We start from the raw sequence: 25906 nt of genomic DNA on the forward strand, positions 1-25906 counted from the left end.
ACTGTGTGTGTGAACTAGTAAGTGAAATGTTTACACCGAATCAGTTAATTTGATATTACCATCTATATATCATTCCATCCGTCCATCTGACATTAAATACCCATCTTGTTTGCATTAGCTGTAGGTACTGCATATAGAACACAAAGGTATTTAAGATAAGGCTGATGACTTAGAGAAACTCAGTCTAGCTGAGCGCATAATTCTAGAGCTCATTCATCCTTAGTGCCTGGGATCCTGCTAGAGGCTATTTGACTATAAGAGTGGAAAGAGCAAAGAACGCGGGCAGTAGCGTCAACACATTTGTTAGGACAATGTGCAGGATGGGCAAGAATGAACTACCAGGATGGCTTTGATGCGTCCATGAAAACAAAGTAGCGAGCACGGGGGAGAGAGGTAGAAATTTTACTTCCTTTCTAGTCAATCTGGTATGGTTGCAATAACTGGTGACAGCAGCTATTGGAACTCATTCAATAACTCCTGGACCAAGAGAAAGATGAGCTCGTCTATGCTACTTTTAAGTTTTGTTCTCTTTTGTTTGAGAAAGGGTATTTTCACAGAGTCCAGGCTGGCCTTGAATTCCCTGTGTAGCTTAGGATAATCTTGAACTCCTGATCCCTCTGTCTCTTCCTCTTCAGTGCTGGAATTACAAAGATGCACCACCAAGCATGATTTGTGCTGTGCGCAGAGCTGAGGATTGACCTCCAGGCTTCCTGTTTGCTAGGCAAATACCCTAACCCCTGAGCTGCATGGCCAGCCCCAGTCAGGCTGCCCTAAGGGTTCTTGTGGAGTATCTAATTAGATAAATATGTGTTACAATTATTTATGCTGTGGAATATGACTTTCGCTGTGTAAAGGTGTGCTATATTTGTTTCTGCTGCGTTTGTTTAACGATGTAAGGACGTGTTACAATTTTTGCTGTATTTGTTTAGTTATGAAAATATATGTTGCTGTTTAACCCTGCCTGCCTACAGCACCTGATTGGTCTAATTAAATGATGAACAGGAAGGAGAGGAATAGGTGGGGCTGGCAGGCAGAGAGAATACGTAGGAAGCAGAATCCAGGCTCTAAAGAGGAGAGGAAGAAGAAGAGAACAGAGGAGGAAAAAGAGAGAGAGACAGCCGGCACCAGCCAGCCAGGCACCAGCCAGCCAGAAACCGAAGAAGCAGGAAAAGTGGGACATACAGAAAGAAAAGGGTAAATCCCCAAGGCAAAACATAGACAAAGAGAAACAGGTTACGTTGTAAGAGGATAAGATAAGGCCGAGCATTCATAACTAATAGGAAGTCTCTGTGCCTTGATTTGGGAGCTAGTTGGTGGCCCAAAAGAGAGCCTGCTGCAGGTTCCATTCTAGGAGGATGTCAAAACGGAAGTCCAGGAGTACAGAGTGAGTGTAGCAAATAGAAAACTGGCAGGAAGAGTGTCATGGCCAAGCTTCTGCGCAGCCACCATCAGTTTCTCATAACGATCACATTACCTGATACTTCAGTCACTGGTGGATAATCCTGAGACTCACTCTGGGTGGCATTGACTTCCTACTGCAGGACACAGAGAAAGCCAGATGCAAGTCTGACATGGCTAATTGGGAGGTGTGTGGTCCTCTTGGAGCCTTTTCCTGAGATGTGACACAGTGCGTGCCAAGACTAATCAAGCCCAACTGCTACCCACTTCTGCTGAATCATATGGGGCTGCATCCCAGCATCGGAAGGAACCTGGGATTTATCCCTCATGATGGTGAAGCCCTAGATAGGAAACGGAAAGTCTGGGAGCACAGGTGGTGTTTGCTTTTCTCTCTGCACTTGAAGGCTATAACTTTGGAAAGGATGGAGACGAAAGGAAATGGTATTAGAAGCTAGAATTTCTGTATTCTAGATTAAAAGTTATAAGACATTGCTATTGGGCTAAACATGAATATGCTGTTTTACTAAATCAGAGATTTCCTGAAGACAAAAAAAATCAATAATTAAAGTTGAAGTTATTTTAATTATGTTTGAAAAAAACTTACAGTACGCAATTATGGTGTAAATAGAGAGCTAGTGGGAAGACTTTTAGTAATCTCAAAGAAAACCAGAATGAGGCAGAAAAGGACTGAGAGACGCTCTCAGTGCTCATCTGTGGAGAAAAGCCATTTGAAATGCCATGGTCTCCATGGGGATCAGACATGCATGTGTTGCACAACATTTATGTAGGCAAAACACTCATACACATAAAATAATAAAAGCAGATCTAAAAATGATCAAATCACATGAAGAACAATATGGAAAATATTGGGTGCTTGCACTGAAAGCTCGAAACTTAGTTTCAGAAAAATAAATTAAAAAGGTTTTCAGCTTAGTATGTATTCACATGAAAAGGAACCAGGGATTGTAAGCTGATAACAAGATGCAGCTGATGTCAAAGTCTGTGATGGACAAATATCCTCAGACTTGGGCTGGATGTCTACCTCATTTCCCCTTCATTCCACACTCCCAAGACTGCATCTACAACATTTTGTCCAACTCTAAACACTGGGTCTGGGAGAACTCCAAATCTTAGGGGGCCTAGGAATTGTGTTACATGCATAATGACAGGATGTTGCCTTTTCTTTATAAAGAGCTGTTGCAAAACCAGAGAATGAGGTTTATGCTCCAGAATGACAGAGGAAAGAGTGACCATGTGTTCCACAGAAACATAAGTTTGGGTGAATATTCACATGTATGAATCTCCTTGAGCAGCAAGTGTGAAAAGAATACCTATGGCTATTTTGAAAGATGTTAGTATTCTTGGTACCAGGCATTAGCCAGCAGAAGTGGCATATCTCTGCCAAGGAGGAAGGCCACATCACAAAGGCCCCCTCACCTCTTATAGTGTGTGGTCCTATGACCAGATAATGGAAATTAGAAAAGGAAAAGAATGGAAAATAATAGTTGAAAGTTCATGGTTTGGCTGAGGTGGTAAAGATAACAGAGAGAGAGAAACAGGAAAGAGAATCTTTGAGATGAGAGGGAATGAGACTGAAATGCAGAAAACGGCCCCAAAGAAACAAAGGCATCGGTTTAAGAGCCTTTTGAGTGCCTGGAAAATAATTTAACATTATTTTTTTCCTATGGACCTAGGACTCAATCCTGTTCGATATGTGAAATATTTCACTTTGTTAATTTCCATGTAAGAAAGATATGAAAATTTAGCATGCCATTATTAAACGCTTCTTAGTATGTGACCATGTGTGTATATGAATGTGCACACATGCAAACATACATACCTGCAGAGTCAAATTTTAACTTCAGAACATGGAAGCTAATTTGATTTAATAGACTAGGCAAATAAAAAGTCAGAGAAGTTTCTAATTTTGTCGAAGGTCAAAGTGCTGATAGTTAGAAGTAGGATTTAAGTGTATTATATTTGAAAAGGAAACAAATGAAAGGTTTTGGGCAAATAAATACTAATGTGTCATCATCACCAACCAAAGAAAAGCAAACATATCTTCTTACAGTGTGTAGAAAGCTGTAAGATAAAGGTATCAGGTCCCTTTGCTTTGTTTTGGGGGCACTGGAGCTCTGCCATTGAGTCACACGCCGGTGCCGGGAGAGCACGTGGGACTCAGAAGCTGCACGCAAGTCTATCTCAAACATCACGATGAAAATCGCCAAGGCTTGGATTCTGTATGCAGTTTTAAGTATAGCGAGGCAGCTTTCAACCAAAAGGTTTAGAATAACCTAAATCTTAAAAAATACAGTCTTAAAAGTTTATCAGTGTAGTTTCTGTAATTGAATAGGCTACTGTTGGTCAGGAAAAGCACACTAAATTTTATTTATAAAATAGGAAAGATTAATATTCCCAATCTATAAATGCATAAATTCTCATCTATTTAAATAAAATTCAAATAAATAAATTGTGTTTATAATGTTGATACAAAGATGGGTCTGGGGTCCTCAGAAAACATACATTTTTCAGGGAAAAATTCAATAACATTTAATATTATATATTTGCATAAATTCTTTACCATCAATTGCCTATTTAATTTGAAATAGACAAAATATTCACTTAATTTTCTCTTTGGCTTTCAGTCACATTCTGTATATTCTGGAAAAAGAGGATGTTTGGTTAAGCATTAGCAGTTTAAGGGACTTTAAAAAGAGGTAATGATCCTAGATTCCAGAGACAATTTCAAGTCACACATACTCATATTTATTGGCCTTACACTGTGTGTTGGAAAATTTTTATACATAAGTTAGAACGATTTGATTTAATGTTGCAGTTTTATGAAAAAAAAAGCCAACCTAAAAGTTAATCTTTTAAATTTCAGGTATATACCTTAAAGAGGAAAATTAAAATAAATGGTTTATTTGACATTACACCTAATTAAACAAAATCTGTGCAATTTGTTGCTACAAATGTCATCATCTGAAAGTTTCAGAATAATGAAACAAAAATAAGAATATTGAAGCAAAGGTGCGCACAGGGAGCCATACCTTATTGACAAGGACTATCACCTTCCCAGGCTCTGATGCCTGCTTCTTCTTGTCCAAGTGATCCTTGGTGATGTAAACAGCCACTCTGGTTTTCCCGCTCCCAGTGGGAAGGCAGATAATAAGATTCTTCCCCTCCAAGGCTGGTTGGGCCACTTCCATTTGGTAAGGCCTGAGCTGCAGTTCAGGCTCAGGGGAAGCTCTCTGCGCTCCCATTCTTTCATCTGAAGGAAGGAAGCATGGAAAAGCCATGTAAGAGAACAGGCAACGAAGAAAGAAAGGCTCCGAAGCCGGAAACTGTACACAGGCTTCCGGTGGCGGCGTAAGCCCCTTTCCTCTGTGATCCAAGTCAACCCACGCTCTTTTTTCTGTACCACAGAGTGTCAGCTTTGTCTTCAGGACATGGCCTAGATTCCCTACCTCAGGGTGAATTAACATCTTGGGGGCCTTGGGAGGAGAGGACGTGGGGAGACCAAGTGAGGGCACAGTCCCTTTGGCCCTCAGAGGCTGCCTTCTAGGCTTGTCAGTTCCCATTGCTGATGTACCAGGTTTCTCGGTTCTTTGTTCAGCCATTTGTCCTCCTGGTTTCTCTTAGCCCTTCCACCTGTAAATCCAGATGAGCTGGAGAGGCAGGAGTGATCAGCTCTCATTTTCATTCTTTTTTTTATTAAAAAGAAAGAAAAATAACAGCTGGAACTACTTCCTTAATTTGCTAAAATATCAGCTGGCAACTAAATGCCACAGAGAGCATACCTGCTGTCGCCTACTGGTGTCTGTGTGGCTTGAAGCGCTCAAGGCCTGCATATGAACTGGAACATCACTTGCAGATAATGTGCATATATATCTTCTTACAAATGATCCCTAGTTACAAATCTGATATAATGTAAATGCTTTATAAAAAGCTATATTTTTTTAAAAGTAATGACAAAACATTTCTGTGTGTTCGGCACAAATTTTAAAATATGGTTTGGATACACAGTTGACATAATCTGTGTATGCGGCACTTGTGGACATGGAGGGCTGCCTGTGTGTGTGTGTGTGTGTGTGAGAGAGAGAGAGAGAGAGAGAGAGAGAGAGACAGAGACAGAGACAGAGAGACAGAGAGACAGAGTGAAAGAGAGAGACACAGAGTAAACACACACACACACACACAGAGAAAGAGAGAGAGAACACATATACACAGAGAGATTCATTCAGTGAGAACAGGGACATCTTTTGCTTCCGAGGCAACTAGGTTGTATAGCATATTTAGAACACAGTGGGAAAGAATTTTCTATGCTGACCTTTAATTGATAACGTCTCCACCAAAAGATAAAGCATAAGTGTGTACCTTTCAACTAAATTGTCAGGAATTTTGCCCTGTAGTTTTAAACTGTCATTTTATTGCTCCCTGATATGCAAGCCCCTATGCATTTGTTCTCCTGATACCCAAAGCAAAATATATTACAAGTATTTCCATAACATACATTTTTAAATAAAAAAAATACTGACAAGGTAAATGCTAGCTAATAGTGAAGTTATAAATGCTAGAATAATCCTACGATAATATGTCTTGGCTTAAATAGATTTTGTTCAGAGGTGACCATGTTTTCTCATCTTATTAGCGAAGAGGAAAGGTTTTACAAATGCGTTGCTTACAGCATGGAATGTATTGAAGCAAATATTTTCCCAACTCGAATGTCCACCTGTGCTCTAAAGCGTCAGAAAAGACGAAACGACCCAGCTTATCAGTGCTTCGCCACACAGGAGAGGAGCGCTCGCTCCCTTATCAATGGGCACAATAAAACTAAGCCAACACCGTCCCATTAACTTAAAAGAACTTGCTGACAGCTCCATTTCCGCACACTGTTGGTTCTCTCTGAGTGGGTTTAAACTTGCTGAGAGGGAACAAGCTGTGCAGGTAGGAAAACTCACACCAAACACCACTTAGTGAGAGCCATCTACAGAGCACGCGGGACGTTTGCCCTTCTATGCGTGAGTAACGACAGATGGAATACATTTAGGCTACGAACGGATCATCTGCTGAGTCATTTGATATGGTTTTTATTAACAAACAGCCGCCGAGGTCATCAGCATTGTAGGTTCACTTCCCATTATCTTTCTGTAAGTTTCAGGTTTGTTTAACGATAACGCTGTGTTTCCAGCAAGTGGCTTTTATAGGCAATGAAAATCTTCATGTTTCTTCTCTACTAAGAGCATTTATTACCCAAATTTTCCCCAAAGAGCTAGAATATTTATAATGAAAGATAAAATCTAAGCAGTATCTAAATCGAGACATGGAAATTTACATCAGTATAGTCTCTGATAATTTTACTCTATCAAAATTGTGGTATGGATTTAAAAGCAAGAAAATGTTCCATTCCTCATAGTAATTGTGTATACTGTTTTAGTAATAATTTCCCCCTTTTGTTGTTATGTCTTATATTATATCCTTTGGTAACAAAACTTCTAGGAGAAACATAAGGATATTCTAGGTCTCTTTTCCAGAAACCCAAAACCCAAATAAAATGAATGATCTCTGTGGCACTGATTCTTATGTTAGCATTTGAAAGTGAAATGGCCCCCAGGCTCCTGTTTCCTCTGCTGCTGGTAGCTCTGCTTTGGGAGGAAGTTTTCAAAGGTTGGATCTGGCTGGAGGAAGTGAGTAACTGGGCTGAGGCAAGGGGAGCCTTTGAGAGGTCTAACCTGGACACCTTGCTTCCTGTTAGGCAGCCAGAGAAATAAGCAAATTCACTCTCCAGCTTCTATAGTCAGGAGCTACACTTTCCACCACGCCTGCTCCACCGTGATGGACCATGGACTAGAGAAATTCTGTCTTCCCCTAAGTTGTTTCTTGTCAAGCATATGGTTAAGTGATGAGAAAAGGAACCATTACAACATAGTAGGATTTTATTATATTTTATAACTCAGAAGGATTAGAAGAATCAAAGGGCTATGATTTTAAAGATTTAACTCCAGAACCAAAGTTATGACTGAGCTGATCACGTGCCACTAATTCATTCTATAGGCACCTATTTTATACTATAACCTGTCAAACTTAATTTGTTTCTCAAAGGACTTTAATATAGGAAATTATACTGTTCACACGTAATATATCAGGCTAGATAAATAGATAATCCTATTTATTTTTGAGTCAGGACTAGGAGGCCCACTGGGCAGCCCAGAGATTTGAAACAGAAAAACAGAACGGATTCAGGAAAAAAAAAATAGAGTTGGATTCAATGTTAGAACAGCATCCAAAGAAAAATGCTGGGTTAGTGCTAAATATTCTGCCTGATTCTTGCCTGATCACATCTTCTGACACGGGCATGGAAAAATGTATCCATATAAGCAATGAAAACAGTCTCATCTCTTCTGCCACCAGAAGGAGAAAACCAGGCTGGAATCAATGAGCCACGAGCTAGCATCAAGTAAAAATGAAATGTTGGTTTTGCTTTATTTATTCTTGGCTCTCTCTCTCTCTTATGTAATCAATACATCCCAATTATATAATCAATAGAACCCAGTTTATAATCCATTAAGACCAATTATATAATCCACAGAACCTAAATTATAATCAATTAAACCCAATAATGAAAATGGTATTAAAAACAGTGACAGGTTTTGAAGCACGTTGCACATTCCCTTTCAGATAAGAGCCAGTTGAAGATCTTTAAATTATATTACAACATGGAAATGGTCAAAATGAAATGAAATCGGGTTTAAATAATAATATTCCATTGGAACTACACCATGTGGCAAATTTCATTCTCACATGGGTTTTGACAGCTGAGTTATTCTTGGAGAGAAAAGGTCTGCCACTGCATGTGTTTGAAATCGACAGAGCCTCCTTTTACCTATAGTGTGTAACCACGGGGGAAAAAACGCTCCTATTGGACAAATATTAATAGACATCTTCTCCAAATAGCAGGAGGTACATCCCCCATATCAGGTCAATATGGACTGACGAAAAGTGTCACTGCTTTGAGAATCAATATATCCCTCTAAAGATGGGGGAAGAGAAATCTTGTGACCTGATTAGGCTATTTAAACTGGAAAAGCGCTAGCAGTCACATTCTGCTATAGTAGGATACCTCTATGAAGATCATAAGATCATAAAACAACTGTCTTGGTTCTCATTGTGCTGCTTTTAAAGGGGGGACTGAGGATGTGTGATTTACGGTGCCTTATGATGTCAGCCTTGAAGGAGAAAGCAATTTCAGCTCTTACAGTCTTAAATGATCCAGGATGCATTTAACCCCTCACCAATTTACCAAAAGCTTTTATTAAAAGACATCAGTATGCACTCGGGGTCAAATATTTCATAAATGTCATCATTTCAGAATTTTACTGCCCACTACACAAAATCCTTCTCTGCTCTTAAACCCCGATCCACCTAGACCTTGAAGGGCGCCCCTGGAAAATGCACTTGCCTTTAAAAATGTATTTGCTTTTGAAAATGTATTTGCTTTTGAAAAGGAGGCTGTGCTCAGATTTATCATGTCTTTCATGCCACATTGAAGACCAAAAATCAGCAAATACATTTGCTAACAGCTCTAAGTAGGCAAAATGCCCTGCAAATAGTGGATGGGTTTTAGATATTTATTGAATGGATAAATATTGTTGAAAAGCCCTTCCTTAGACAAATACAAATTAGGATAGGGCACAGCAGCTTAAAACAACCCATATGGACCGTAACCATCAGCTAGAGTATATTTAGAGTTCTAGCATCAGTGACATGCAGGAGACATGGCAAATATTAAATTTAACTATTTCATAACAAAGACAGAAAAACAAATTTGACTCCTGTGGGGAACTTAACACTGACCTCACTGAACAGAAAACGAACTGACCCTATTTTATGACAAAGTCATGACTGACATTTGGTGAGCTGGCTTTCCTCAAGTTAACTTGTAAAGATTGCAGTAGTGTAACTGGGGGAGTAAGAAAAAAAAACATGCATAAATAGAAGCATGGTGTAGTTTGACTTCCAAAGCATTTAAGGCAGATATCCATGCTTATCCAAAACCCTTTTTCCTGTTGTCTATATTTCTACAAATCTTACAATGCGGAACAATATGAATCACACGGTACTTTCTAAGTAGAAACGACCCAATCACAAAAAATAAGCTAATTTATTTCTTAATTTGTCAATTTTCCCTTGGTCCCAAACTGGCTCATTGCCAAGTAGTTTTATCTATTAATTCTCACACCGCATCTTTTCAAACTTTGAGGCAAACACAGAAAGGTGGACAGCAGACACCAGTAACTTCTTAGCCACAGTTGAAAGATGGTCCCCCTCCAACTCCTTATAATCACACATTCAAGAGAGAGCACAGGATAATTTGGATCAATCAAACTGACAAGTTAGGAAGTCTAATAAGGGGAGGTACTGATAAACTGGGGGGCACTGGAAGCAGGCATTCTCGCTTCCTGCAGGAGCGAGAGGCAGCCAATACGGAGAACAGTATGGGAGATATCTAGCCCAGCTTTCATTTAGAGATCAAAACACCATCTATGCTCTGCGGCTATGGCAGCCGAATCAGAACTAACTTAGCTCTATGTGTGATTGCAAGATTCTTGTTTTCAGAGGCACCCTACTTATGATCTGTAGTCACATTGCACCTGGGGGAAGGATTAATTGTCTGCCTTAGAACATTTTAAAATGAAAAATAACCGGGGAAGGGGGTAAATAAACCAAACCGTACAAAGAATTTAAGCACCGTAAGCACCGTTAAATTAGCTGAAACAGATCTCAGGAAAGGAGAGAAGACATGAGTCTATGCAACGTGGCTTATGCCTGACCAAGAAGGCATCCACTAGATCAAAATCAGAATTTCCTTGTAAGACTTGAGCAAGTTATACTGTCAAAGAAAGTAAATGGCAAAGTTCCAGCATGACTCGCTATTGAAAACAAAATTGCTTTAATTGCATCAATCCATTAGGGAGGCTATGAACAGCCCCCGTGCATCCCACTATATGGTGTCTTATTTCACACTTTCCCAGGTTTGCACAACACTGAGGCAGTACCTGAATCTCTTCCCATGATGCCTGAATCACTGCCCATGTTGCTGTTATGTCCAAGACTTTCATCTAAGCAGCTGACACTTCCTTCTGCCAAACTTGTGTCTGATTCTGTAAAGGAAAACATTTTAAAATATTTAAAAAATATTTCCTAGAATAAACGTATTTTAACTGCACACCTCTACAGCACGCAGTACATACAGTTCAACGCAAGGAGGGAAGGCACACCCAAGCAAGCATGAATCAAAGGTAAGAGTTTCACACGGGCTACACTGAAAACATTCCACTATGGATGAGCAGCTGCCGGGAATGACTCAAATCCGCAAAAGCTACCTACAGTAACACCCAACAGGAAAGTAAATGTGAGTTCCTGCACATTTGTGATTTGAATTATGTATCTTACCTGTACACATAAATTTTCTCCCCTGGAAAGAAACCCTAAGCTTAATAGCGGCTTTTAAACACAAATTATTACAGAGACCATGGGGCTGTTTTGTGTATAATGGCAGTGGCAGGCGCAAAGGGTAGAATTTAATGAAGCATGCGGGCCCACTGACCAGTTATGAAATTAACATTTCAGAGATAAATAAACATGAATTTAAAATCTCTAAAAGAATCTTCTCCAAGAGAGTATGACTGACGTTTGGCATTACATTCGCTAGAGTCTGAGAGTCTGGAAATGTTTCTCTTTACTATAATTATATGAAGTCGCCATCTACCCAGAGTATGAATGGCAAGTGTATGCCCTTCACTGAATCCCAGGGCTGCTGTCAGGAGTCAGGTCATTCCATTTTGACAACCTTCTTCTTTCTCATCGTTTATCTACAAAGACGTAGGCAATACCATCATCAAGGATCAGAACAAACATTAAACTGGGAGATGTCAGGGCACAGGATTTCTGGGAGCTGACTTGGAATCAGAAGGATCTGTGGAACTTGTTTGTGTTCAGGTTGGACTGACCCTAGCTTCTATTATGTCAAATGACTGTGGTGGCATTTGCCTTTTTCAATTTGATAACTACTATGCAATACTAGACACAATGACCTACTGGCAGGAGAGCTTAATTGAAATGAAAATCAAACGATTGGGTATCATATTAGGGCAGGCATCCCATCTCATCATGTTCTTATAATTAACTATATTTCATAATATTTATAACTGGTTAGGCGATTTTCATTTCTTCGGAGAGCTCTGGAAACACTAATAAGCCATATCAAGATACCTGTCAGTTATTTAAAACGATCAGTGCCACATTTGTTAGCACTGAAATAGAAATCGAGGAAAACAAGCCCATTGTGTGTTAGCACAACTTGAGAAGGAGCATGTACAGCTCAAAGTGATTAGTGTGTCCTTTCTTTGAAGTGGGTCAAATGAACTGAGTCAGATGAACATCCGTCAGCATGAAGGTTACTCTTCTGTGGTTAGTGAGTTTGACAAATGTTTCCAGTAACTACTACTACAATGAGGATGTCCTTATCACCTTACAAGTCCCCTCAAGAACAAGTTTCTTTGCCACCAGTGCCTTCTGGCTGTCCCCTGGTGATCACTGATCTGGTTTTGGGCATCACGACTCTACTCTTTCCAGAATGCCATAAGTGGATTCATGCAGCATGCAACCCTCCCTCAACATAGACGGCACTATCTGAGAGTCATCCATGCTGGGTGTGCATCAATAATTTCTTGCTTTTTACTGCGGACTCTTGTCCCTATGAAATATGTCCTTGACATGTAAGGTATCTCCCTACAATTTGATTAAGTCCATTTAGGTTGGACAGTTATCAGGTACTTTTAGCCCAAGCTATCTATCAAACATTTAAGACACTGTGCTTAAAAAATCAATCAGAAGCTGAGAAAAGAGTTGCACAAAAACACACCACGGACACACATACTGTTTAAGTATATTAGCGCAACACAAACACACTAATGTGAAAATACTGGGCTTATCAGTTGTCATAGATTAGCTCTGGAGCTCAGATCTGAGGAATCCCTCATGATCACACGGGAAAACCTGGTTATCTCAGAGAGAGATTTTAAATATGGCACTTTGCAATTCCCAGAGGTATGTCTTGTTAGAAGCTCAGAGGCGAGTGTGGGATAGAACTGTCAAGTCGGAGAGCGTTTGGGCAGATGTACTGATGAAAAGAGAATATGATTTGTAAGGAAAAGGCAAGGTGTAAAATGAGATGGGAAAATGTCATTGCGAAGATAATTCCAGTTCTAGACATAGAGGCCAAGATTTCTGTGGCAAAAAAGTAAATTTCGACATACTCTCCATTTGTTATTTTAAATGCAGAATTGGGAGTTGAAGAGTATACTAAATTGGCTGGGAAAATGCCAATATATACAATGTAGAAATTGAATATTGTTACCATCAAATTTTCCCGTGAGTGTAGTAGAAATGGATTAATATTTGATTTTCCATTTCTTTTTCTAATCATCAGCAATTAAACAAGAATCTTAAAATGACTCTTAGTATATGCAGAGTCAAGATTTCCCCCAGCTTTGATCTAGCATACATCAGTTTGGGGTGGAGGATTTACACAGTATGTACATATAATTTACTGATAATAATGCTAATACCAAATGCAGAGTGTGATCAATTGATTTCATTATTTGGGTACTGTGGATTTCACAAGAAGAACATTGAGTGCAGAGCATTTCCAGATATAACGCAAATTGTAATATATCATCACCTTCTGCAGTAGCCACACCCATGATCAACTCAGTTTTATAGGTGAGAAACCGATATTCAGAGAGGTTAAACAATTCACCCACATCACCCAGCATCTCACCGCTTTTTACCAACATCAAGCATGGACCATGATTTACGTGAAGCTTTGGAAACTCTGCAACCTTGGTGCTAAATGAAGTGAAACTCACTTTGGAAAGTCATTTTCCTTGTAATGTCAAATTCTCCATAAAAATTAAAACATTGTATATTCCAAGAAACAAGTTGGAGAGATGTTTGCACTTCGCTAATATTTCTGACTCACGGATAGACACAAACTTCCGCCTCACCCATCCACACGCATCTTGCACACATATGAAGAAGGGACACTTCTGTCACCGCCGCACCAAATCAGTTACAGTAACTCTGTTAGAGATGATTGCAGCAGTGACAGGGAGGGCACAGGGCCCCGTGCTTGTGTCACTTGAAGTGGATCTTCAAATGATAAATCCTCACAGCCTCACGAAGAGTTTCCTAAAGAGCATGCTTTGCTTTGATGCTTTTATTGTTCTTTCATTGAAATAGAAGTATTAAAAGAAATAAACTGAATAATAAAGAAAATAATATCTCTCCAATAACCATGAAACTGCCTACCCTGCAGGTTTTCTGCCTAAATTAAAAAAAAAGAAAATCTCTCTCGAACACACACACACACACACACACACACACACGAGTGTGCGCACGCCTCTCCAGAAAAGCATTATCAAGAAATGTGTTGTTTCTCAAAAGAAAAACAAACAAACAATTTTTGAGTTTATATACCAAACATTGAATTACTACAACTGATTTTCAGGATTCTCCTGTTTTTGTCTTTGTACTCTTCAAACATGGCGGTCTGGGAGGTTCTCATATTGGAAGTCATGTGCGCTTTTCAAGGAACAGAGAAGGCAGAGCTTTGCCATGCCGAGAACACAGGCTTTGGAGCCCAGCGAGGTGCCCGCATCCGAATTCAGACACTACTCCCAGGTGCCTTGCTCTTATTTAAAAATGTAGATAGTAGCTCCTATAGTTTTTAAGCTTATTGTACGAATGATCCTTTTAAATCAGAAAAAAAAAGAGTTTTGTAGAGAAGTAAATCCAAACTCTTGCAGAGCTGTACTGGACACTGGAGTCATGCTGTAAAATATGTTTAATTAACTTTTACATGTGTCATTTTTTTCCCTAAGGGAATTATCAAAACCAGCGATGAAATAAATTTGAAAATGAAGTCATTTCTATTAATATAACTGTATGTATCAAACTTATTGGAACCAAAGAAAATTATACTTGTTAAATTAAGAGATATAATGGATTTTCAAAATTAAAAGTTAAAGAGTAATAGTTTCACAAATAAGAGGAAAAAACAACAGCTTTGCTTACAATGATAGTGAATCTCTAAAAGAAGGCTGTAAATTATGGGGGGCAAAATCTCTTGATTTTGGAAACACATTTTGAATATTTCGGTAATAGTCAAAAATATTAACTGGAATCTAAGAAATTTTGTATTTTTAACGTATTATATACCTTACATACTTTAAAAATATTTTCAAATCGTTTAGAAACCAGAAATTTTACAATAAAATACTGAAAGCGACAACGGGGGGGGGGGGGGGGGGGGTTGGTGAGTTTAGACTCATTTTAATGTAACGTCTGCCCTCTGCTGGAATGTTCTGGTATAGCAAGCAATGAACAAATAATACTGAATTTTCTTCAAGGAGCTGGGCTTCCTTAGGTAAAACACAACTTTGCTTCCTGTTTACCCCCAGGTAGACTTTCTCCTAGCCTAGAAACTTTCATCTTTTCATCCTTGCCGCAGCCTGGCACAGCTTCTCCGTGATGAAAAGTGGGTTTACATTCCGACAGGAAACACGGGCAGCGAAAAGGACCTCCAGGTACCAGAAGAACAATTTCCCCTATTTTCTTCTGGGAGTTGATGGGGACAGGGTCTACGCCTCACCGAATTTAGCCTTCCATAGTAGTCTTATCTATGACCTCGCTGTGGACTTGAACATCATACCCGCCTTCCGTCCAGTTTCCTAATCCTCTTGCCAAAGACTATCCCTAAAGCTTGAAGCATGTCCTCATATTAGCACATACGCAAGACTGCACGGACCCCCAAAATGTGCTTACTTTCGTATTACTAATAATACATATTTTATTTTCTTTAGAAATAACCATCTTTTCTTTGAGAGGAAATAGATTACTTTTATTTTCAGCTCTATGTATATGGATCTACACACACGCTCACATTTTGGTCTGTCATAGTTCGCTCCGTGTGCCAGGGAACATGTGTTCCCGCAGAATGGAGAGAAGCCACCTCCACCCACCTTGCATATTCTCTCCTGGATCCAAGCTTCTAGGAAATGAGTTCCCCAAAGGGAAAAAAAAAATTCTCTCTTAGAACCACAGGCCCACATGGCCATCCGTGGAGCGCCTCTGCTCCTGTTTATAGAAAATTTTTGTGCTGAAATATTTCAGCTAGAATTAAATTTGAATCATGCGTAATGATGCTGGCTTCAATTGTATTATCCTTTGCTCTGGGGTCCGCACACGGAAAGGAGTTATAAAAATACAGGGTCGTGAGAGCGACTTATACCCACCAGAAGGGCTTGTTCCTGTCGATAAATGATGAAGGTAGAATGTTCTAGAGTGGAGTCAATCACAACTAATGATCTTTATGACCACACTAGACACCTTGACATTAACAAGGACTAGGGAATGTAAGACAGAAGGGCATGAATTGGAAACCTTTTTAGTTCATGGGTGCCTGTCAGAAAGGCTGAAGGAGTTAAGCAACCCCAACCAGACATAAGGAGAGGACATGAGGAGATGCACTTAAGGCTTCACAGGTAAAGTTCAGCAGCACAGTCTTAGCGGGGATTAAAGAGATTGCCAGCTTCCGCGGTTTAGATCATCTCACGATGGGCAATGCCAAGCTGTCGGTATGATGCCCCTGGTAATTTCTTACGACCACTCTCGGAAAAGGTCAGGCAGGCGTTATAGTGATATTTTCTAAATATCCAGGCAAGGGATCGTTAATTTTAAGTGAGTTTTCGCCGTGGGAGGAGCAACTGGAGAAATTACTCAGTGAAACTCATGAGCTCTCCTCGGCCTTCAAGGTCTTAACCTCCCGCGACAGTCCTCCCGAATCCTCCCTCGTCACATGTTCTGACACACTTTGAGATTTCTGGTGACCTCTTTAATTGTGGTATTCACCCAGTCTGCTACGTTGTCAGTCACCCCTGTCCGTATGTCTTCTGCGTAATACCGAGATCTTGGGGCTTTTCTTTTTTGCGTTGCTTTTCTATAGATCACTGTTTCTTTGGGAGCATGTAATACACGCTTCCGTATCTAGATCATATGACTTTCAAATAAAAACGCAGCCCCTTGGTGCTTGGCTCCCCAGCAATGTGACCTCACCAACTCACTGTTTTCTTCCTGCTCTTTGAGCTTTTAGCCCTGGTGCACGCTTCAGAACAGAGAAGGCAGGGGCTAGTAACCCAAGTAAAATGTAAAAAATCATCACTTTGTTACAACTCGGCTAAAGTTTTAAATTTGCAGTTATAAACTGGCATGGGAATTAATCCAGCCTATGTCAGCTACACACTGGAGGCTTTTCTTTCTGAGAAAACACTCATGGCCTTGCCCTTGAAGTGGGAGTAACTGGCTGATAGCCCCGTTAAGGTTGCTGTGCAGTTGTGCGTCACCTAGCACGCTGAGTTTGAAAAGAACAAGTCCTTTAGAAGCACCAGTCCCATAACACTCCTATTTCTTCCCCTCTCCTTCCTCTCTCTCCATATTCCTATCTACCCTTAAATGACCCCAATAGCATTGTGGTTTCTTAACAGTCAATGATAACTAAATTTAGGAAAATACAAAGGATGGCTCCCTTAATTTGGGCCAATTCTGAAAAAGCAATATACTGCCACAGTGAGGCTCTTCCTTTAGTGTCAAATGCTGTGGCATTTATTTCCAGAGATCCTAAACACCACTAGATTTTTCTACGGGATAGTGATAGGGAACATTATTTTGATCCTTAAGTGCAAGGATAAATTTTGTGACACTTTCACAGAAATAAGCATAGACCAAACCCAAGATTGGACTTTCGTCTATAAAAAGGAAAAACAAGACAACAACAACAATAACAAAGCACTGTGACAGATTGGACCAGGGAGAAAGACGCTGTTTTATAAAGGTCAATTTTTAAAGCCCTCCTACAGAACATGATCTATGCAAAATATATCCACAATATATTCCAAAGCATAATGTCACCGGATAAACCTAAGGAGCTGAACATATGGGGGAATGAAAAAGAAGGTATTACAGTCTGAAAACAAGCAGGTTGGTGAGCTCATTAGCTGGGGTGGAATTTTAAAATCTTCACGTGAACGAATATATAAATCAAAATATACACATGCGTTCTGGGTCATGCGCACTGTGTATTCACACATGGCACGCTAGTTACATTATAATTTTCCACACAGGAACAGAGAGACCCTTTCTCTTTATAAATGTCAAAGCGCCCTCTGCTGACCGTCCTGAGGTACTTGCATTTCTAGTCCAAACAAGGCTCTCGGATGGATCCCTTATCCCTTAGAGAAGCAGCAGAGCTTATGGTTCGGTGCCACATAGGATTGTTTCTCCCAAACTCAACAGCATTTTCTTAGCTTGAAATCTCATTTACTATACTTTTATTTTACCATAGTACTTTGCTTTCTAAAATATGATAATAAAACACTCGGTGCAAAAAGTCACTACTCAAGCAGGGCAGTGGTGGCACACGCCTTTAATCCCAGCACTCGGGAGGTAGAGGCAGGTGGATCTCTGTGAGTTTGAGGCCAGCCTGGTGTACAAGAGCTAGCTCCACGACAGGCTCAAAAAGCCACAGAGAAACCCTGTCTCAAAAAACCAAACAAGTAACTACTCACTTGTTTTGATAAAGCAGTAACAGATATTTAGAAATGACTCCTTAATTTTTCTCTAAGTGTACAGAATTAAAATAATCCATGGAATTGTTTAAGATACTTTGGACTCTTCCATGTAAGTATGATCTAGGGAATATCAAAATTCTGTCATATTTTCTTGCTCTAAAATGGCCAGAAATCAGAAAGGTCCTAGTCAGCAGTCAGAAGTGCCATATCTACCGTTACAACCACAAGGGCAGTTCCAACATGCAATGCAGTTGCTGTCAGAAGCTGCTGTGTTAATTTAGGAAAAATAAAGCTAAAAACAAACAACCAAACAAAAAAACCTTTGGCTTAATTAATTAACTGCATTTCAAGGAGGGGGAGACCCTCTCTTTTAAACATGTTTCTTTATTTGTGAGAACTCCATACATGTATACAATACACTATGATTTCTCCCAATTTCTTTCACCTGCTTCCGCTAAAGTCCCCTTCCCCTCAATGTGCCCTCCCCATATTTTGTGCACGTATTTTGTGCACGTGCGTGCATGTGTGTGTGACTCCATCCAGTGCTATCCATTTTAAGCTGGAAATAAACTATTCTGAGCAGGGAATAAGTAAAGAACTAGAAATGCCAACCCCCAAACGTGTTGAGAGGGTGAAACTACCTTCTAGAACTTTTCACCGGAGAATTCTACTCTTTCACCCTTAGGAGGAAGGATGAATGTCATTAAAATTGGTCTAGTGTGAGAGGCTGTGTTGATTGATGAGGTGTAAAAGCAACTCCTGGAGAATCTTCATGTAAAAGCTTCTCAGTTGATAGACTTAAACACAACAAACAATCAACAACTAAAAAAAAGAAAGAAAGGAAGGAAAGGAAAGAAAAGAGAAAAGAAAACTGGTTCAGAAAGATAATAAGGAATATTCTGGTCTAAAATAACTAACTTCTCTTATCTTTTACATCTGCACATAAAAAACTATGTTTACAAAAAATATGTAGATTAAGAAATGTGGTTTTTTTATGTTACTTTCGCAACTACTGGAAATATTAACCCATCATGTTAGAACACAAAATAAAAATGCAATGCCTCTGTCAATAAGCTGTGCATACTGTTATGAAAGTATGTATCAGAAACCAAGGTATGCTTTCACAAATATTTTAATTTTTAATTCTAAGAATGACTAGACAGGCAAAATCCTCTATTAAATTTAGCAGTAAATGCTGGGATCAAAATAACTCCATGGGCGGGATACATTTGCCCAGCACGAGAGAAACACAAAATGAAAAACCAAAGAAATAAATGTGACGTCTCTGGGCTAATGGAACTTCCCAAGTTGTTGTTGTTGGTAGTCCTTGGTTCATAAGAGCAAGAAAATGGACACAAACTAGAAATAACGCGAGCCATATGTCAGCTGCTGTGTCTGAGGCACAGGCATCGTACATGTCCCCCTTGTGTTTGCCTTGGAAGGGCCCAGAAGGACAGGCCCTATCTATTCACAGATTCAGGCACCAGAAGACCCTGGATGGGGATCCAGACGCCCATCCCGCTCACTATACCACCACACGCTCTCTCACGAACATAAACTTGAATATTTTGCTATTACCTTCCACTGCACTTACTGTAAGCTTAGCCGAAGGTGAATTGTGAGACTGACAGCACAGAGTGGGAAGCTCTCCGGGGGCTGTGATCTGTTCTGCTGTGCCCCTCACTGCATGCAGAAGATTGAATAGGAGGTCTGGCACATATAGGAAGCTTGTGAGTTTGTCCTAAGTAAAAGAGGTGAAGGAAGGAAAGAGACGCAGAGAGGCTCACAGGAAAGGATGAGCAGGAAGGTAAGGCTATCAAAAAGTAAAAGAAAAAACAAGCCAAGAAGAAAACAACCTAGCCTTTCCATTCACTAAGTGCATTATTATGATCTATATTTTCTCACAGGGTCCATGATAAACTTAAGAACATTAATCCTTAAATTAAAGAATTAACACAGAAATGTAAAGTTCTAATCTTTATTTTGCCTACGTCGGAACTCAGTCTAGACGACTGCATGCTGATAGGACACTCCTGGATACTATTCGAGATGCAGGCTAACCTCCCAGTCTCAGCTCAGATGTCAGCTTTTATCAGCGTGGACTTAGAAGGCAGCTAGTGACACCCAGCAATGTCAGGTGACACCCAGCGATGCCAGGTGGCACACAAAGACTGTTTGGTAACTCATGGAATCCCCACATCTAGATTTGGCTTATCTGTAGAATTGGGGCTTCTGAAGGGAGGCACAGCCACGCCCTTAACGGAGAAGGCAAGCCTGTAGTATTTAGGTCTAAATGGTTCATTAGTCTATGCCTTAAAGGCTCGCGGCTGCACGTGTGGCTGGAACCCCATGCAGCAGGTGCCGTGAGCAGGTGACAAAAGCGGAATCTCAAGGCTAACTCTATAATTCGACAAGGCCCCTCAACCCGTGGTTCATTTGACCGGGAAAACCTCAGAGGTTTTGCATTTCAAAAAAGCAAGACACATTATTATGACACAGAAAGGTGAGTACGCAAGTTCTTTTGCATACATGAAAATTAAAAAAGAAAACCAGACACCCTGAAAAAAGGAATTTCTAGGGACAGGAAAGGGAGAAGAATGCAGTGTGCATACACAGAAATTTCACAATGAATTTCATTGATTTACACAATTAATATATATTAGTCATTACAAGTTTAAAAACTAAATACTAAAATGGGGTAAAAAAAGCACACAAGTCATAAAAAATATTGATGAGATTGATATCACATATATTTAAATAATTCACATGACCTGGGAGAAAAATACAAATACATCAAAATAGAGAGTGATATGTACTCAAAAGGGAGGGATTTGCAAAAATAAGAAAGTGCAAATCAGAAAAATTCAAATCCATATCCAAACATCAAAATATCAATTTTTACTGCAAAGAACTGGCAGGGGCTGTAAATGATGCCACCGCCTCCTAGAGAAAGGGTTTAGGGAACGGACACCCGTCTAGGTGGGAAGAACACGTAAATCAGCGTCGATTCCTGCAGGGAGAGTGGACACTAAGTACCAAATGTGTTAAAGTTGCATAAATCGCTGGACCCAGAAACTCCAATTATATACGTTTTTAATGATTCGAGCGTGACATAAGTGCCGAGGGCTCTAAAGGCATTGCTCATGATGCAGTAATTTGGAAAGACAGTCGGTGTCGACACTCGTTTAATGGTGTTCAAATGGTGTTACTATTCTTCAGTCAGTAAAAAGCCAGAGAAGCGCCTGAAATGAGCGCAGCAGAGGCTACAGTTCCGCGCTCAGGTATGCAGAAAGACCGGCAGGAGGCATCCCAAATGGTCCCCGTACTGTATATGGTGGGAGCAGGCAGGGGCGGCCGCACCGCATGTTCCTGTGCATCCCAAGCTTTCGGCAGCGCGGCTTCATCACCTCTTTAAATAGAGACAGTGCGCTAGGAGAGCCAGCGCGGGCTAGTTTAGACCAGGGTGTAAAGGCAAACTGGAACATTTTTAGGAATTTTGTTAGACACAGCTGTTTTTTAAAGTGAAATTGTGAAGATACACAATTTCGCGAGTTTCAAAGGGTAGGAAGTACTTAAAAAGCATGACTTACTGTTTATCTGTCTGGATTTCACTGCACTCTTTTCTTATAAAGTCAAAGTAAAGCTATCTTATTTCCTCCCTCCTCTTGCTCCAACTGGCCCCTCTCCCTCTGAAATTCATAGCCCATTATTCTTTAACTGCTTTTGTTACACACACACACACACACACACACACACACACACACACAAATATATGAGTACAGTCTTAGAGTCTGTTTAATGTTGCTTGTATCTATGTTTTTAAGGTTGACCACTTGGTATTGGATAACCAGTTGGGGGATCATCCATGAGTAATGAGTTTTAATTCTCTCTCCTTAACTGCCTGTAGACCTTCATCATTGGTGTATTGGAGAATAATTTGGAAACCACGAAAGATAAGCACACACCAAAGTCAGTTAACATCTTACAATGTGACCACACACTTCTTAGAAAGTGAAATTAGAAGAAAATATGTTCCTATTCATGATAGTAATATTATATCCATTTTAAAAATATTTAAACCCAAGAGTAACAGTTTTAATTTAACCTTCTCTAAAATAGTATTTTAATAAAAACGCTCATTAATAGCAGTGTCCAGATATCTCCTGTGTCATAGTTCCTGGTGCTGTAAATGCACCTGATTCTGATTCTTCTGGAGGGAATAGTTCGTACACATGGGGCTTCTGAACGTGCCAAGTACCTGCTGCCATAGAAGAGTCTGCAAAGGAGACCTCCGGGGAAGAATTCTCTGTGTCCCAGGGCTCTTTCTCCAGACTTGACTCATCCAGAGCCTTCAGAATGGGCTCATTAACTTCAGGCCCATTTTCAGGAGACAAATTCTCCATCTCTGTGAAGAGTAAGCATTAGACGTAAATGGTAGGGCGTACACGGTGTGTACAGACGACACTGGTGTCCTGGAAAGCAAACCGGGGTCTGCTTCGCATACACTGCACATACTTTCAAACATTGACATTTCAAAAGACCTAGCCCGTGCTACTTCGGGGTAACACAAGGCAACATATTTTTCCTTTCATCATGACCACAGTTGAGCATTTGTGTAACAATCAAATTTTATATAAAAGGCAGGCTAATGAAATACCAATCCAATCACACGGCAAGTGAGACGACTTCCCGTCTGACCACTGTCTCTGGGAAGTCACTCACTGACTTGATGGCTGAAAGCTATATTTAAGGCTGAATTAATAAGAATGCAAACCGGCGGGTGGCTTTCTTTAGCTTTTACTTGCCATTTTGTTTCTGCCTCCAGGATCATGCGATGTACATCTGCTTTAATGTCAGGCTGAATCCATGTGTTCTGGGCTCCTGGGGGAATTTTTTTTTTTATTGAATGAAATATTCTATTTTCTCCACTCTTCCATTTTGCCTTTCATGCTCTTTGGCCTCCAGGACACAGGGACACCCAGGCTGCAGCCATGTGTACAGGCAGCTGCATGAGGGAGCTTAGGAATGCACTCCAACACAAACTCATAAACCTACTTATTACATGATGAGATTTTGGGGGTTTTTTTGCGATCTATTTTTTTTTCCATTGTAGCTCCACTTCAGGGTCCTCAGCACGTGTTTTACAGACAACAGTTATGTTGCAATGCTCAAAGGCTGGACACACGGAGGAGGGAAACTAAGAAAATCAAGAGTTTCTATTCCTTGTGAAACTTGAGTCTGTCAGAAGAGTCTGAAGTCCTAAATACACTTCGTAAAGTGTCTTTTCAGATTGGCCCACTGAAGACAGCATGGGGGAAACTCTCCAGCCTTGCGTGGAGAATTTCCTAAAGAAAATTAGTGTGGCTTTCGATGAAGCTAAATTTGACAATGTTTATAGTTAGCAACTAGGACATAGCTGTCCTGCCCCTTTAACTCACTGGTCACTCTAAGATCTCAGATTCCACGGCCAGAAGAAAGCAGGCTACTCCACCAGCACCTAATTTAGGGTCCTTCCCCGTACAACATCTGGCTGCTAGTTCTTCTTGCACACAGACTAACCACAGGGTGCAGAACTTCCTACCAGCCTTGAAAGTTTATAGAAGCCAGGGGATTTCCTGAAGTTGCTCCTCCCTGAGCCTCTCCCTGGCTCATTATCCTCTTCTGGGAGGTTCTTCCTTTATTCTTACTTCAAGCTACTCGTCTTAATGAAGCCCCTCTCTGGTTCAAAGAGAAGTCCCCTCTTCTGTTTAAAGCCTGGTGTGCTGTTTCCCATACACTGTCTTCTCATGGTCTCCTACCTCAAGGCCCACTCATGATCTTGAGACCTTTTCTATGAACAAACCTCATTCCTGAACAGCAATTACGTGTCAGTTCCATTGAGTAGCCAACAACCGTGGGGACCTATTTCTTGGTCTTTATTTAACAGGTACTAAGGTTTGAAATTATGACAGGTAGGGGATAGAGAGACGGCTCAGTGGTTTAGAACACTTGTTGTTCTTCCAGAGGACACAAGTTTGATTTTCAGCACGCACATGATGGCTCACAATTGTCTGTAACTTCAGAACTCTGCAGCTTTGTTCTGGCCTCCAGGCATGCAAGTGGTGCACAGACTTATACTAATACATATAAAATTAAATGAACAATAAAAGATTAAAATAGTCCACCTACTTTACGCTTACCACAAAGCTATTTACATATATTCAATGTTTTATTTCTCAAAATAACCTAGCTGATGACTTTTTTTTTTTTTTTTTTTTTTTGGTTTTTGGAGACAGGGTTTCTCTGTAGCTTTGGATCCTGTCCTGGAACTAGCTCTTGTAGACCAGGCTGGTCTCAAACTCATAGAGATCTGCTGCTTCTGCCTCCCGAGTGCTGGGATCAAAGGCGTGCACCACCACCGCCTGGCGGTGAGTGACATTTTTATTCCATTTCACAGACAAGGTGAAATCCAAGGAGGTCTGGTAGCTGACCAAAGGTCCAGGCAAAGAGCCAGGAGCATATAAGCATATGAGTTCCAAACCTGGGGTCCTCTACCATGGAAGCATACCATAGCCTGGGTGGTTGAGAGAGAGGAAATTGATCTTCACATAGTTAAATCAACTGTGACGATGCCAGCGCAGCTGACGCCCATCGAGCCATCTTCTAAGCATACTCTACTTTCCCCCTGTGCTCGCGATAAGAAGGAAGACAGCTGTTTTACTTTCTCATCTAAAAACCCCACAACATAGCAGATTAGGGCCCACCCTTGGGACCTCATTTAAAGGGCCTGAAGACAGGCTCTTCAGATACACTCATGATGGGGGTTAGGGCCCTGATATATGAAGTAGTAGGGGTATACAATTGCCTCCGTAACATTTTATACTACTTCCTTCATTCATAGCATATATCATTGCATGCAAAATACATCCATTTTATCTCCAAGCCCTTGATATCTTAACTTACTCCAGCCTCGTGTGACGTCTAAAAACTTGCTGAGTCCCTTCTGTTTTGCTTGAGTGTGTATGATATCAGAGATGACTACTTTATATTAGGCAATAAATTAGGGGGTGCCATACTGGAGAGAGACAAATTCTCCCTCTCTTCACAGCCTTAGCTGCTCATATCTTTTGTCCGGGGCAGGACTCCATGAGGCCTCCCACAGCTACATCCACGGCTGTCACGCCAGTATAGCAGAAATGCTGACTGGGCAGGCAGGTGTTGCCGGAGGATTGGGATCTGTGCTTCTCAGAGCTGTGTGTTTCAGTCAGTCCCTTGGCAATCAGTTGTGGTGTAATGCCATCTGAGTCGCCATTTGTACTGACTCGACTTCGCTGTCTTTGGAGCCATAATGTGTGTCTTTTCCCTTGTCTGTGTGTTCTTTGTGATCCTTGCATATTGCTAACAGATCAGACTATTCCAGGCAGTTGCGGATACAAACAAGACTGCTGAGGACATTTTTGAATCCTGCTCCACTATCCATTAAAGCCTTAAAAGAAGTAGCCAGTTCTGGGAATTGGCAGAATCATCATTAGGATAATTCCTTAATGATGTGGAACAAAAGGAGTTAATTTTACTAGGAAAAACCTTAGAAACCTTCTACAGGAAAACAGTATCAGACATTTAAGTACAATTCAACAGGAGGCCTATGCAGCCTTCCTTGTGGCCAGAAAACCTAGACTGATAACAACACCTGAGCATCAGGAAGGGAGGAGAGTTGAGATCATGTCTTTAAAATTTCCTAGCAGAAAACTTTCCCAGGAAGATAGTAGCCTTCTTCTTTCTCACCCAGACACACAAGGTCACTTAGCTAAACCCAGCCAGCCACCTGGTATGAGCTGATA

The 25906-nt window shown here is 40.5% G+C and overlaps 1 protein-coding gene across 1 annotated transcript in view; it reads right to left on the reverse strand.

Annotated features, from left to right (window-relative positions):
• The window catches only part of Ifih1 (interferon induced with helicase C domain 1), a 52003-nt gene that overhangs the window by 16650 nt on the left and 9447 nt on the right, over positions 1-25906 (reverse strand). Inside the window, 3 exon segments of the mRNA XM_048425580.3 lie at positions 4449-4669; positions 10455-10559; positions 22345-22491. Of these exon segments, the coding sequence (XP_048281537.3) occupies positions 4449-4669; positions 10455-10559; positions 22345-22491 (473 nt within the window).

This window comes from Myodes glareolus, chromosome 21 (assembly GCF_982192425.1).
Source record: "Myodes glareolus chromosome 21, mMyoGla1.1, whole genome shotgun sequence".
NCBI classification, from domain to species: Eukaryota; Metazoa; Chordata; class Mammalia; order Rodentia; family Cricetidae; genus Myodes; species Myodes glareolus.